General features: G+C 38.7%; 1 protein-coding gene across 1 annotated transcript; it reads left to right on the plus strand.

Annotated features, from left to right (window-relative positions):
* The first annotated feature begins 7057 nt into the window (after positions 1-7057).
* IL2 (interleukin 2) lies at positions 7058-12052 on the plus strand. The gene is made up of 4 exons (XM_004594567.2): positions 7058-7204; positions 7287-7346; positions 9637-9783; positions 11697-12052. The coding sequence occupies exons 1-4, from the start codon at positions 7058-7060 to the stop codon at positions 11811-11813; spliced, it is 471 nt and encodes a 156-aa protein (XP_004594624.2). The 3' UTR covers positions 11814-12052.
* Positions 12053-13774: the final 1722 nt, after the last annotated feature.

Here is a 13774-nt window from a genome sequence, read left to right on the forward strand (position 1 = left end):
GTCCCAATGCATTGGGCCATCCTCGACTGCTTTCCCAGGCCACAAGCAGGGAGCTAGATGGGAAGTGGAGCTGCCAGGATTAGAACCGGCGCCCATATGGGATCCCGGCGTGTTCAAGGCGAGGACTTTAGCCGCTAGGCCATGCTGCCAGGCCCTCAAATGGTTTTAATAGTTCTCCAGTTATGAATCGCTGCCAATTTCGCTTGATGAGGTCGTCCACTGATTGACACAGTCCATCATAGAGTCTTCATTTGCCCAGTATTTCGATGTCAACATATAGCTGAGATGGTTGATTGACTTGCTCTGTTCTCAGTCTTTTCTTGGCTAGGGTTCTGAGTCCAGCAGTTCAATTGGGGAGATCTCCAAAGAAACTCTGAGGTATTCCCAGACCAGATTCTTGCATGTTCTAGCAAGCACAGGGCCCAGCACAGTTCATCACCACGATCAGCTGGTGGTTTCAATTGCTGGGTTGGTTCTGTTTTCAGTCCTGACTTGCACTGGAACCAATGGGTGTTGCAGTCAAGCCTGGTTCTGCACAGCACATACTCGGCCCTTACATCAACCAGTGAGAGCTGCAGCCTAGTCGGGGCGACCCACAATAATCCCCACCAGGCCCGCCCCCTACCCTGCTTTGCCAGTATGTATAGCAGACTAGTCCAGTCTGTCCCACATCCCATTTGGCTCTTGTACTTGTCAGTGGGTATTAAAGCTTAGTTCCATCTAACCAACTCAACTCTCCAGCCCTCACGGATGTTGTTGCGTGCCTCTCTGTCTAGCCACCCCAGCCCCCGTCCTAGTTTTCATGCCCTCCCGCGGGACTAGTGACCCAAGAGGGGTGAACCCACTATTTCCCTCCCAGGTCTCTCTCAGTCCCGGTTTATGCACTCTTTAGGTGGTTCTGTGATTTGACTTGACAGAATTAGTCCCTAGTGACAGCTTCTGCCAGCTGATGCTGTGGCTAAGCCCAAACATCCCTCACCCACTCTAATTTATGCTTGCACCAGCAGGAATAATCAGCCCAGCCTGGCTTTTCCCTGATCTAGTCCACATGCAGGGCACAGGTGTTGCAGCCTTGCTTAGTCTGGTCTATCCTCATCCCAGCCCACGCTCTCCAGTGGGAGTAGCTGTCCAGCGAGGGGACCAGCCCCTTAATCCCCCTGCCGGTTCTGCCCCTCCCTTCCTGGATCTCACGTGTGCTGGTTGGGTGCTGCAGTCAAATCCAGTACAGGCAACCTCACCCTGGCATTCTATAATGTGTACTGGTTTTGTCGCGACCAAACCCGGCTCAACCCACACTCTGTTCTGGTGTTCGGAGTTGCCAGTGGATGACATGAACTGATTCAGCTTGGTCTGCCCCTGACCCATGCCAAATGTATGCCAGTGGGAAACTTTCCATGGCCTATTCTGAGCTGTTTCCTATCATGCTTCTTGCGCTTACCTGCAGGGACTGTGTCCTGCCAGAGGAGTTGCCCAGGCTCCTCCATCAGAACCTCTCCCAATGCCAGATTTTGCGCATACCAGGGGGTCCATGAGCCAGCCCTACTCAGTTCACCTCATGTCCTAGCAGGAACAGTGGCTTTTCCTGGCTGGCTTTCACCCCAATCTGGTTCTTGTTGTTGTATGTTTCAGCCCAGCCATGGCTCGTCCATACCTACATACAGCTCACACATGACTCAGAAGAGGAGTGAGACGCAGCCTAGTCAGTCCCACACCCACCCTGGTTCTCCAGGACACCAGATGATGCTGGGGTCTGGCCTGGCCTGGTGCTTCCAATCCCAGCCCACATTAGTGCCTCGGGATATTGCAACTATTTCCTAGATAGAATGCAGCCCCCATTCCAGCACACGCGCCCCTTGGTGGGAACCTCAACCCAGTTAAGGTGTCCCCTTACCTCCCCAGCTGGGCCTGTTCCTAGCCGTAGATCATGCGCCTGCCAGTAGTTGCTCTGACTCAGCTTGTCTCAGTCCCTCACTTGTCCTGGCCTCTGCCTTAGACAGTATGGCTTTCCCAGGCCACAGGCAAGGAGCTGGGTGGGAAGTGGAGCTGCCAGGATTAGAACCGGCGCCCATATGGGATCCCGGCACGTTCAAGGCAAGGAATTTAGCCACTAGGCCACGGCGCCAGGCCCTCTACTCTTTATTCATTTATTTATTTCATTACAAAGTCAGATATGCAGAGAGGAGGAGAGACAGAGAGGAAGATCTTCCATCCGATGATTTACTCCCCAAGTGAGCCGCAATGGGCTGGTGAGCGCCAATCCAAAGCTGGGAACCAGGAACCTCCTCCGGGTCTCCCACGCGGGTGCAGTGTCCCAATGCTTTGGGCCATCCTCGACTGCTTTCCCAGGCCACAAGCAGGGAGCTGGCTGGGAAGTGGAGCTGCCGGGATTAGAACCGGCGCCCATATGGGATCCCGGGGCATTCAAGGTGGGGCCCGGCGGCGTGGCCTAGCGGCTCTATTCAATTTTTTTATCTACTAGATTGTCCCTACGTTAATAGATCCTTTTAAGTCAAACAACAATCCCTTGCTTGAAAAAGAATTAATATTCTGAAGAATCATTATTTTTTTAAGATTTATTTATTTTTATTGTAAATTCAGATATATAGAAAAAGGAGGAGAGATAGAGAGGAAGATATTCCGTCCAATGATTCATTCACCAAGTGACCACAATGGCTGGAGCTGTGCCAATCTGAAGCCAGGAGCAGGAGCTTCTTCCAGGTCTTCCATGTAGGTACAGGGTCCCAAGGCTTTGGGCCATCCTGGACTGCTTTTCCAGACCATAAGCAGGGAGCTGGACGGGAAGCAGGGCAGCCTGGACTAGAACTAGCACCCATATGGGATCCTGGCATGTGCAAGGGGAGGACTTTAGCAACTAGGCCACTGTGCTGGGACCAAAAATTATTATTTTTTCTTCTTGCTTTATTCAAAAGATTTCGTCGAGCCCAGCATGGTAATCTAGCTGCTAAAGTCATTTGGGGAGTGAATCATCAGACAGAAGATATGCCTCTCTGTCTCTCTTCCTCTCTGTATATCTGACTTTCCAATAAAAATAAATAAATCTTTTTAAAAAAAGTAATACACAGGGCCTGGCGGCGTGGCCTGGCGGCTAAAGTCCTAGCCTTGAATGCGCAGGCTTCCCATATGCACACTGGTTCTAATCCCTGCAGCTCCACTTCCCATCCAGCTCCCTGCTTGTGGCCTGGGACAGCCCGAAGTCTTGGGACCCTGCACCCGCATGGGAGACCTGGAAAAGTTCCTGGCTCCTAGGTTTGGATCAGCCCAGTTCCGGCCATTGCGGCCAGTTGAGGAGTGAATCAATGGACAAAAGATCTTCCTCTCTGTCTCTTCTCCTCTCTGTATATTTGACATTGGGATTATAATAACAATAAAAAAGATTTTGTCATCTCCCTGGTCCATGAAGGAATCAAGCTACTTATAGTTGCTGTATTTGAATCTCAATGGAATGTATGTTCACTTTTGAAGGTTTTTCATGATGCTACCTCCTGAAGCCCATACTCATACTCAGAATAACAAAATTATAAGGACATTCATTGTACTGAAAACATCTAACATGGTTTCCAAATTTACCAAAAAGAAGGAAGAAAAAAGCCCATGGTGATTGGTCTGTAAACAACTTTGGCATAAGGGGTGAAAATGTCTGGGAACCCTGATAATATCTGCTGAGGGATCCAGGGTTGCTCACCTAAATCTGTGGGAATAGCTTGATCCTAAAGAAAATGAGATGCATATTTATAAGCTTTACAGAATCATAATGTAAGAAGCAAAGTAGGTTTTCTTTTTTTTTTAACAGCAAAATGAAATAAGATGTGATATGAGGTAAATGAAATAGAAAGTGCTTTATAAATTTAAAGTGTTTTGAAAATCTATTACTAACATTGTCAGAAGATTATTGCATTCTGCTTGTAATAACTGCTGTGTGACTTGTTACAAATTCTCATATTTACATACATTTATTCCCATTCTCATTATATATAAATAGTACGTATATCTTGGCTGCCAATGAAGATGATTCCTATAGTACTATGTCCACATCAGCCATAGAATATTGTATTCCTAAAAGGCACAGTGTGGCTTTAATCTACAGGGGATCCAATCAAGTCCCTACTTCACATATGGAAGAAATGTTAGAAAACATTTCCTCAGCGCTTTTAAAAGGCTTCAAGAGGAGATTAAACCAAGCTTATATAGCTACTGTGTGAATTTAGCTCCCCTAAGTTCTTAGAAATCCTAAAGCTGGATGTTACAAAGAGCAGAGAATGCTTCCTAACTTCAAAGGGTGCAACTGAGTCTTGAAAATCAAGAGCCCTTTAAAGAAATTGAGAGGATATGCATTAACACACACAGGTTTATCAAGCTCTTGGCTAAACTAAGACAGATGATCAGAAAGAAGAAATTGTTGGGGGAAGCAGAGTCCTTGAAAGTGAATTTTGATAAATGCAGCACAGCACATATTTGTGCAATTGGGAGACCAGCTTTTCTGGCAGGTCTTTTCAAGAACCTGGTCTATCTGCTTCTAAGAGGCTGAGTCACAAACAATGCTAAGTAACTAAAATAGCTTTATGCTGAATGGCAAAATTTTGCATGGCAAAAGAAGAAGTAAAGGGTGTGACAAATGTGGTAGTTAGTAGTTAACTGCTACTGTTATGACCTTGAGAGCCCAGAAAAGCCAGCTGATGTGTCAGACATGTTAAAAAAGGAAAGTGTGCCACAGAGCTGGCAGCTTTCTCTGCTGCAAATTCAAAAACAAACTTATGAAGCCAACTTCTGTAATGGTATCTGTCAGTTAATATAGGGAAAAGCAAGGGGCCCAGGAACTCAGTTTTCTGTAAGGTTCCAGAAATGCTCCATTTTCAAACGGAAATAGCAGGAGAAATAAAAATACCAAGACTGTAGAAACATCAAAGAGCTCATTGGAAAAGCCCCCGCACAGGAAAACGTGTAGGCTTGAATTCTTCCATTCTGGAAGGGGAAAGGCCTGAGCTGACAACGCTGGGATGAGATACTGAAAGTGTTCAGAAAAGCTAGAGGATTATACTACACTTGACACACACATCACTAAATAGCCTCCCCCTTACAGTATGCTAATGTTGTGGTTTTGATTTGAAAGGTACAGAGAGATGCTTTGCATTTTTTAGTAACAACAAAAAAAGATCATGAGATTTGTCCCTAATTTTCCCTTTCCTTCCATTTTTTTTTCCTTGCACCTGAGGAACTATAGCTTATGTTTAAATTCCATGAAGATGCTTTACATTCTTCAGCATATTGCTGAACACAGAGAGAATTACTGAATCATTTTTCTGTGTTCTTTGAAAGAGACTACATTTTAGAATGCTTACTCTGTCTTGCCTACCCATCCTCTTCCATTGAGGGAGCAATCACCTTGAACCTAGGTCTTTCCCCAGGTTCTCTGAGAAAGAATGTAAAGAGTAAGAGTAGATTTTGAAGTCAGAGCATTCTGGTTTCAAAGTCTCATTCTATCTCTTACTGATCTATATTAAATTATCTGAAATCTAGAAGTCTTAGTTATCTAGTATGCATGAAGGAAATCATGGGTTCACAGGTTTGTTGAAAAGCTTAAATACAACCTTGTGCATGCACATTTTTCTGTTGCTTTCTTTTCCATGTACCTGAGGGAAAAACTGGTGCTTGACTAGATGAAAACTGAAAAATACAGCAAAAATGGAGGCATTCTGAGAAAGGATCTTCACTATTCTCCCAAGTTTCAAACAGAGACATGTATCTCTATCATTCAGTGAGTTGGCAGGTAATATTGAAGACAAATTAACATATACACAGTTTTTCAATTAAAAAAGTATGGATCTAGACACAGTTTATAAATACTATTATTATAACCAAGGTAACAGCTGCTTTAGAGGATAATTCAGAATATATTCAGGAGCCAAAACAAACAAACAAAACAAAAACAAACTACAAATATGGGGCCAATGCAATAGCTCAACTGGCTAATCCTCCACCTCTAAGTGCAGTATCCTTTATGGCAGCCAGCTGCTCCACTTCCCATCCAGCTCCCTTCCTGTGGCCTGGGAAAGCAATGGAGATTGGCCCAAGTAATTAGGACCCTGCACCTGGAAGAAACTCTTGACTCCTGGCCAGCTCAGCTCACTATTGCATTTGCGAAGTAAACCAGCAGATGGAAGATCTTTCTCTGTGTTTCCTTCTCTCTGTAAATCGGCCTTTCCAATGAAAATAAATAAAAAAAAAATTTTTTTTAAAGAGAAAACTAGAAACGTGGAATTTTTTCTGCATGTGACAAAAAGTCTATCGTAAGCCAGCATAGCAGGCTCAGAAGCATGTTTCTGCGCATGTTAAACAATATAACTTTAACAAAAAGTACAAAAGTTGCCACGAAGTCTAAACAGATATATAAATGTGTTCACATTTAAACAAAGTAGTACCTCAAGTTCAACAGTGGTTTACGCATTCTAACCCTAGTATTTGACTGCTAGTATAAGAAGTCATCGATAGCATTATATGCAATTAGTTCATGTGTAGATAAAAAGGTTAAAGCCATCCTGAAACAGGAAACCAATATTCTTCCTGTTTCATCAACAAATCTAAAAAATTATTCTTTTTATCTATTTACTCTTACTCTTATCCACAACACACAGCTCACATGTCATCACAGTTTTATGACAAAGAGAAAATTTTCATGAGTTACTTTTGTATCTCCACCCCCTTAAAGGAGGAAAAACTGTTTCATACAGAAGGCGTTAGTTGCATGAATTAGAACTGCCACCAAGTGTGGGCTAATGTAACCAAGAGGGATTTCACCTACATCCATCCAGTCAGTATATGGGGGTTTAAAGAAATTCCAAAGAGTCATCAGAGGAGGAAAAATAAAGGTAATACTTTTTGCCACACAGGTAGAGCCTTTGAAAATATGTGTAATATGTAAAACATTTTGACACCCCCATGATATTTTTCCAGAATTAGCAGTATAAAATGCTTCTCTTGCTTAAGAGCTTCCTATCACACTCTGTAATCACTACTCACAGTAACCTCAACTCTTGCCACAATGTTAAAGGTGCAACTTTTGTCTTGCATTGCACTAACTCTTGTACTCCTCACAAACAGTGCACCTACTTCAAGTTCTACAAAGGAAACACAGGAACAACTCGGTCAACTACTGCTGGATTTACAGGTGCTTTTGAAAGGAGTTAATGTAAGTACATTCCTTTTCTAAGATTTCTACATTTTTCTATATGGATTTTAGCTTTTAATAACAGTATGTTATGCTTTCTTAGGATTACAAGAATTCCAAACTTTCAAGGATGCTAACATTTAAATTTTATATGCCTAAAAAGGTAAGCCCAAGTTTTGATGTTTCATTTATGTTTTAGTAAAACCAATTTGTAGCACCTTACTTGAGAAAAAGAACAAGTAACTTCAGCATATATATATTTTAAAATCTGATTAAGGAGCTTGTATTTAAATGGCTTTACTTATATTTACATATGTGTGTGTGTTTTGAGGGAGGGTGTAGAAACAAAATATAAGGATAACATGCTCATTTTGCTACGCAGTTTTAAAAGATTGTTTACTTTTTATTTAACGATGTAAAACTCTAGAGATATTTGGTTATACCATTTTAGAATGCAAAATGTTGATATTGATTTGAGAGGAGTCCTCTTTAAAATATTCTTGTTTTAGAAAAGATGTCCAATAATCTGTCTTTGAGAGGCAGTACAGCACAGTAATTAATAGCACAGACACTTTGGGAGCAGAACACCTGAAGTGCAATCACAGATCTCACCTGTCCTAGCTTTTGTGACCCTGGGTTTTATCTACTGTCTTTGTCACTCTGTTTCTTACACACTTACACGAAAAATACTTGTGTGTATTTTACATAGTTTTACATTAATGAATTGATGCAAAAATTCACCTAAAACATTTAGAACAGTATTTAGCATGTGGTAAATATACAAACATGAGCTAGTAGTTTAAAACTAGGAAGATAAAGACAGTTTTAAAGCTAGTAAGATAAAATTCTCACTGGGAGGTATCAAGTAAGATTTTGAATATGCATGCCTTTTTACCAGCAGAACTAAAGACTTACAATGCTATATGACTTATTTTATAAGATTAAAAATTTCATTTGTTTGTTCAGAGGATTCAGATGGTTAGAATGATAAGCAGAAATTATTCAATCTGCTTGAACTACAATATCAAGTTTCCCCCAAATTGGGCTAGTCAACAGAATATGGGCAAAACTATGGACTCAAAGAAAGCTTGACCTAGGTCTAAATCCAGTCGCACCCAGAAGAAAATATGATTTAAGGAGACAATCTGTTGAGCAACTTTTACTGACTTAGGAAACTGCTTCAAGCTACTCTTTTGAAAGATAAAAAACAGCTTACTGATGCTCCTCTAGTTTAATTACAGTCATACAACTGCTAATCTCAGTGTGTTTTCTGAAGGAAATAGTTCCAAATTGTTCATGCCAAGAACTTAAGCCCTGACTCTACAGAAATTGTAGCAGTTGGTTGAAAGACAGGAGATGGACATATTAAAAGAGGTGTATGTGTTGGTCTGTCCTACTTTTCCCTCTAAGATTATTGGAGAGATACCATGAAATGATATCCCTAATTTGGATAGCAGTATAATTCTTTGAAATCTAAGTTTCTAAATGACAAGTCAAACTATATTTGAAACCAAAAGTAATGAGATACATTTAATTCTTTAACCACCATTCCCTGCCTACAAAGAAATAAAAACATTTAGTGCAACAGATGCTGTGTTAACGGTATAATGAAAACTAACTGAATCCTGTTCTTTACTATTTATGTGACCTCAGGAAAGTCACACATTCTGAGATTTCGCTTATTTGTAAAATGGGGATAACAGCACCTCCCTGTCTACATCAGAAGGTGGCTGTGAAGCTTCATGGGCTTATTTAGGAACAAACATTTATGAATCATGTAAGAATGAAGTATTGTGGATAGAAAGGTATATAAGGAGGTCTATCCAAAAATCCTTCAGATATTCTGGCCTTTTATTTGGTTGGGACAAATAATTTTTAAAATTTATCTTAGTTATTATAGTTATTATAAAAAAGTGAAAACTCAGCTGTAGCTCAATCTGCCTTGTTCTAGGCTGTATTAAGTGTCATAACTGCATGTTATTACTATCCCTGCTGTACAATGCTGGAACTGTGATAAATGGCACCCAAGGACTTCTGTCCCTTAACACTCTGTGATTCTCAGCTCCTAGATAATTAAATACTAGGATCATACTATGTGATTTCTACTGTTTCATATTCTGACTGCTGTGGCCCTAATGATTTTCATGCAGGTTGGAAAACTACTTAGCCTGTGCATCTGGTGTGGGAATGTTGACTTTTTATAATGCCAAGTTGTTGATCTAGTGACACTTTAGCTGTTAACTCACGGTTAATATTGGACATAGGTACTTGAACCCTAGTTCTTCCAATTTTTAAATGTAAACTGTATTGATCAATCTTAACAATACTGACAAAAGGGAGAATGGGAAAAGCTACAAGCTACATCTTTTAATAATATAAATTGGAGATTTTCTGGTTTGGGTTTTTTGTATAAGGGAAATGGTGGCTGATAATTATTTTTATTATCATTTCAGGTCACAGAACTGGAACATCTTCAGTGTCTAGAAGAAGAACTCAAACCTCTGGAAGAAGTGCTTAGCTTAGATCAAAGCAAAAACTCTCATTTGAGAAATATTAGAGAATTAATCAGCAACATCAATGTGACAGTTCTGAAACTAAAAGTAAGGCATTACTTTATTTGCTCTCTTAGAAGTAAAATAAGTAAAAGGGAAAAGTACTGCATTTTATAATGTTATCATACTTTTTGGTATTTGTGAGGTATCCATGTATTTAAAGAGCCAACACTTTTAGTCCTCTGTAAACATGAATACATACAGGCCTGGGAAGTATGAGATGGAAGATTTCCATTGAACATGTACACAGAGACAAGCCTCAGTTCCCACAGTTCAACATCTCTCACATTAATATAGAATTAGGAGTTAAAAAGCACTGAATTGAATTTCAAAGAAAGATTTCATTACATATTTCTCAGTTCTTTCATTTCATCTACCATAACAGCTAACACTGATAACCTGAGGAACTTTTCCAATGATGTTATCCTACCATTAGTTGAAAGAACTAAACTTAAAAGAACTGTTTCTGAAAATTGGCAGCCAGTAAAAAGACCATGTATTAGAATTAAATTCTTCTTTAGAGGCTAGTTTAAGTATAAATGCACAGGAAATATGAATCACCTCTCAAGTGATAAGGAAAGGATCCATAATTCTCTGTTCTCATTCTATCTGCCATAGTATCTGCATTAGTCAGTAAGTATCCTGAATAAGCAGTCTAATTTTCATTACAGTAGAATCAAGCTTCTAAAAATATGCAAGTCTAGTGATTTCCAAATAAGGTTACTTTATTAGTGGATTGTTCAAGCTTATATTTTAACATATATTTACAAATTTAAGTTTATATATGCTTATATATATGTTATTTATCTATATGCAGAATTAGTGAGATCCATGTCATCCAGCCATTGACATATTCAGCTTCTTAATTATTGCTAAGAGATTTGTTCTAAAATCATTCACCAGTATCAGAAAATCTACTTTCAACTCTTAATACAAATTTAAAACTAGGTCAAAATCAGAGTATTATTTAAAAAACCAGATGCATTTCAAAATGTGAAAGAAACTCAAGATTACAGTATTTAATCATTATGTAACATTTCCTTAAAGGAAATATTCATTAACTGTCTTCACAAGTTCATGGAAATGAATTAAAATGAAAAAAGTTGTAGAGGTTTCATTATTTTTTTCACAAAAAGAAACATATCCATGAATTCACTTTTTTCTATGAACTTTCTGAAGTACCCTCTTATTTAAAGGGAATACCCCAACTTACTTGGTTTCTATTCCTAGGGCAGGAATTCAAATTAGAAAAATCTCCCTCTTATATCCCAGTATAAATCCAGTTCTGTTTTAAAAAAAAAAAACCAGAATTTCTTTCTTGGCTTAGTAGAGGTATAACTGAAATAGTTTCTTTCAGGGTAGCAATTTAATTGAGAAGGTTTTTTGGTTAGATCTTTATTGATGCGAGGGTATGCTATGTGAGTATGAATATTTGTGAGGCATGAGATATTCTCGACATAGATTTTTCCCAAACAGAAGCTTGTCCTTACTGTGAGGTAGCTCTATCCTGGTTTGGGGGAAATCTGAGAAGATCCACTTATGTAGAGAAATAGGAGTCTCTTAAGATTTAAGAAGGAAGAAAACATAATGTACATATCACTTCGTATGTTTAACATACATAAATACAAACCTGGAGAAAAAAAATCAAACACCTTTTTTTCACATGAGGCATTTAATAAAATATTTTCCTTTAACTGTTTTTAAGTATTTTCACTCAAAGAAGAAAAACAAATCTTGTGTCCACTAACAAGAGATATAACAATTAAGGAGAAGCTCAGCCTTAACATAACTTTCCTTATATCATAACGAAAGATAATTCTGGTATATTATTTTGATTAAGAAAATGTGGATCGTTAATGTTTAATGAGCTTAAAAATAAAGATCACAAGCTATAAGACTTTAAGAGTAATTATATATAAGGTAAATTACTTTGAATTACAAACAACATTTTTCTCTCGCAGGGATCTGAAATGACATCCAGATTTGAGTGTGATGATGAGACAGTCACTGTGGTAGAACTCCTGAACAGATGGATCACTTTTTGTCAAAGTATCATCTCAACACTGGTTCATAATTAAGTGCCTGCCGTTCAAGACAAATCAGACTATTTATTTAAATATTTAAAATTTATATTTATTTTTGGATGTACTGTTTGCCATCTTTTATAACTATTAATCTTTAGATTATAACAATGGATCTTTTAAGATTCTTTTTGTAAGCCCTAAGGGCTCTAAAATGATTTTACTTATTTATCCTAGAGTATTTATTATATTGAATTGTTAAATATAATGTCTATGTAGATTAGTTAATAACATTATTTAATAAAGTTGGTGGAAATAAGTCATCCTTGTTATTTTTATTTTGTAAGCAACATAAAGTGAGCACTGAAATATTTTTGTTGTATTCCTATGAAATCTATAATATCTAAGATGCTTGGAGTGCCACTCTTTCTCCTGGAGGAATATTCAGAATATAGACAAGGGCTTCTCAGTGTCCCAGTTTCTCTTGCAATAGCTGGTCAGATTCTCAGTTCTGGGCTAAGCAGACCTTGCCAGATGATAACGTTTCCAATTTTCGCAAAATGCCAAACACAAGCATCCTTGAAATTATTCACAAAAAAAGAAAAGAAAAAGGAAATTATTCACAGAGCTGGTACATCTCCATGTCCATTCTTTAATGGCTTACACCTTGCTCTCTGCCCTGAAGGGACTCACTTGTGTGTTTTTTATCAAAAGCCTCCCACCCCTTCTGGTTTTCCAATGGGTGCTGCCACTGGGGAATCATGACAGGAGTTCTAAGGGACAGAAGAGATTTCCCTAACTCTCTCTTTGTAAAGCAGCCTTTTAATGGCTATCTCTTTCAACCAAAAAGCCAGCTATGGTGGCACTTTAGATACATCTCCCTTCTTGGGTTTGGTCTTCTTTTTTTTTCCATTTCTTCCTTTAATCTAACAATTCTGTAGTTACCAGCTCTAAGGTACATGTACCATCTTGCAGTTTCCCTGTATCTTGATCGTTTTGTAAGTCAGCCTTTTATTAGATTCTAATTTAATACGCCATCTTTTTCCATCCAGGCTCAGAATTAGTATTTGTACCACAACTAACCTCAGAAAACATGATGGTATGTCAAAAAAAAAAAAAAATCTGTGGAAAATGGAATTCAAAAGAAGTTAACTTCAGTGAAAAGTAATTTTAAAATCAGCACAGGTATTTGGCCTAGTGGTTATGATCCCACTTTGGATGCTTGTATTCCACAATGGAGTACCTGTATTCAAGTCCTGACTTCTCTTCTGACTCCAGCTTCCTGCTAATGTGTGCACAGGAAGGCAGGAGGTGATGGTCCAAGTACTTAGGTTCCTGCCACTCATATAAAAGACCTAGAGTGAGTCAGGCTTAGTATTAGCTACTACAGCCATTAGGGGACAAAAACCAACAAATACAAGATTGCTTTCTCTCTTTCAAATACATATATTTAAAAGAAATAAAACTCTTTTTAAAATTCATACGTAAGAGGTCTTCCAAAAATGCATACGAAATGTATATTAAAATAGTATGAATGGACTTCAGAATTTCTTTACTCCAAACTAAATTTACTTCAAAATTTCATTTTCTATGAACTTTTGAAATACAAAGATCATCCAAATAGGATTATGAGGCTGTGGTTTTCATATGTTTAAGAAATATAGTGATTCATACTACATGGGAAATAAATGGGCAGTGGTATCTTTAGAGGCAGCATGGATAATGTACAGTGAGAGGGTACAAGAGGGTATGATATTTTGAGATCAGATCACTGTGACATTGTTGCTATAGCAATACTGATCATAAAATTCTTATTTTTGATTTTCTGGTGACTCCAGACAAAGCTAAAGAGAAAAAGTAGAAGTTATGAATGTATACTTAAACAGGGGTAACCAGAAGGCATGATAGTTCAGGAATCTCTCATCTACAGATACTACAAAGAACCAAGCTGAAGTCTGATATAATGTTTGCAAAGATGCAGTCTAAAAGTTGATGCCTCCAGGTCTCTGTATTTCTGA

Source organism: Ochotona princeps, chromosome 7, assembly GCF_030435755.1.
Source record: "Ochotona princeps isolate mOchPri1 chromosome 7, mOchPri1.hap1, whole genome shotgun sequence".
NCBI lineage: Eukaryota > Metazoa > Chordata > Mammalia > Lagomorpha > Ochotonidae > Ochotona > Ochotona princeps.

Excerpts from the sequence above, each read along its gene's own strand:
- IL2 (XM_004594567.2), top strand. The coding sequence starts at position 7,058 with ATGTTAAAGGTGCAACTTTTGTCTTGCATTGCACTAACTCTTGTACTC. Across the intron at positions 7,205-7,286 it reads TGCTTTTGAAAGGAGTTAAT|GATTACAAGAATTCCAAACT; the intron begins GTAAGTACATTC and ends ATGCTTTCTTAG. Across the intron at positions 7,347-9,636 it reads AATTTTATATGCCTAAAAAG|GTCACAGAACTGGAACATCT; the intron begins GTAAGCCCAAGT and ends TTATCATTTCAG.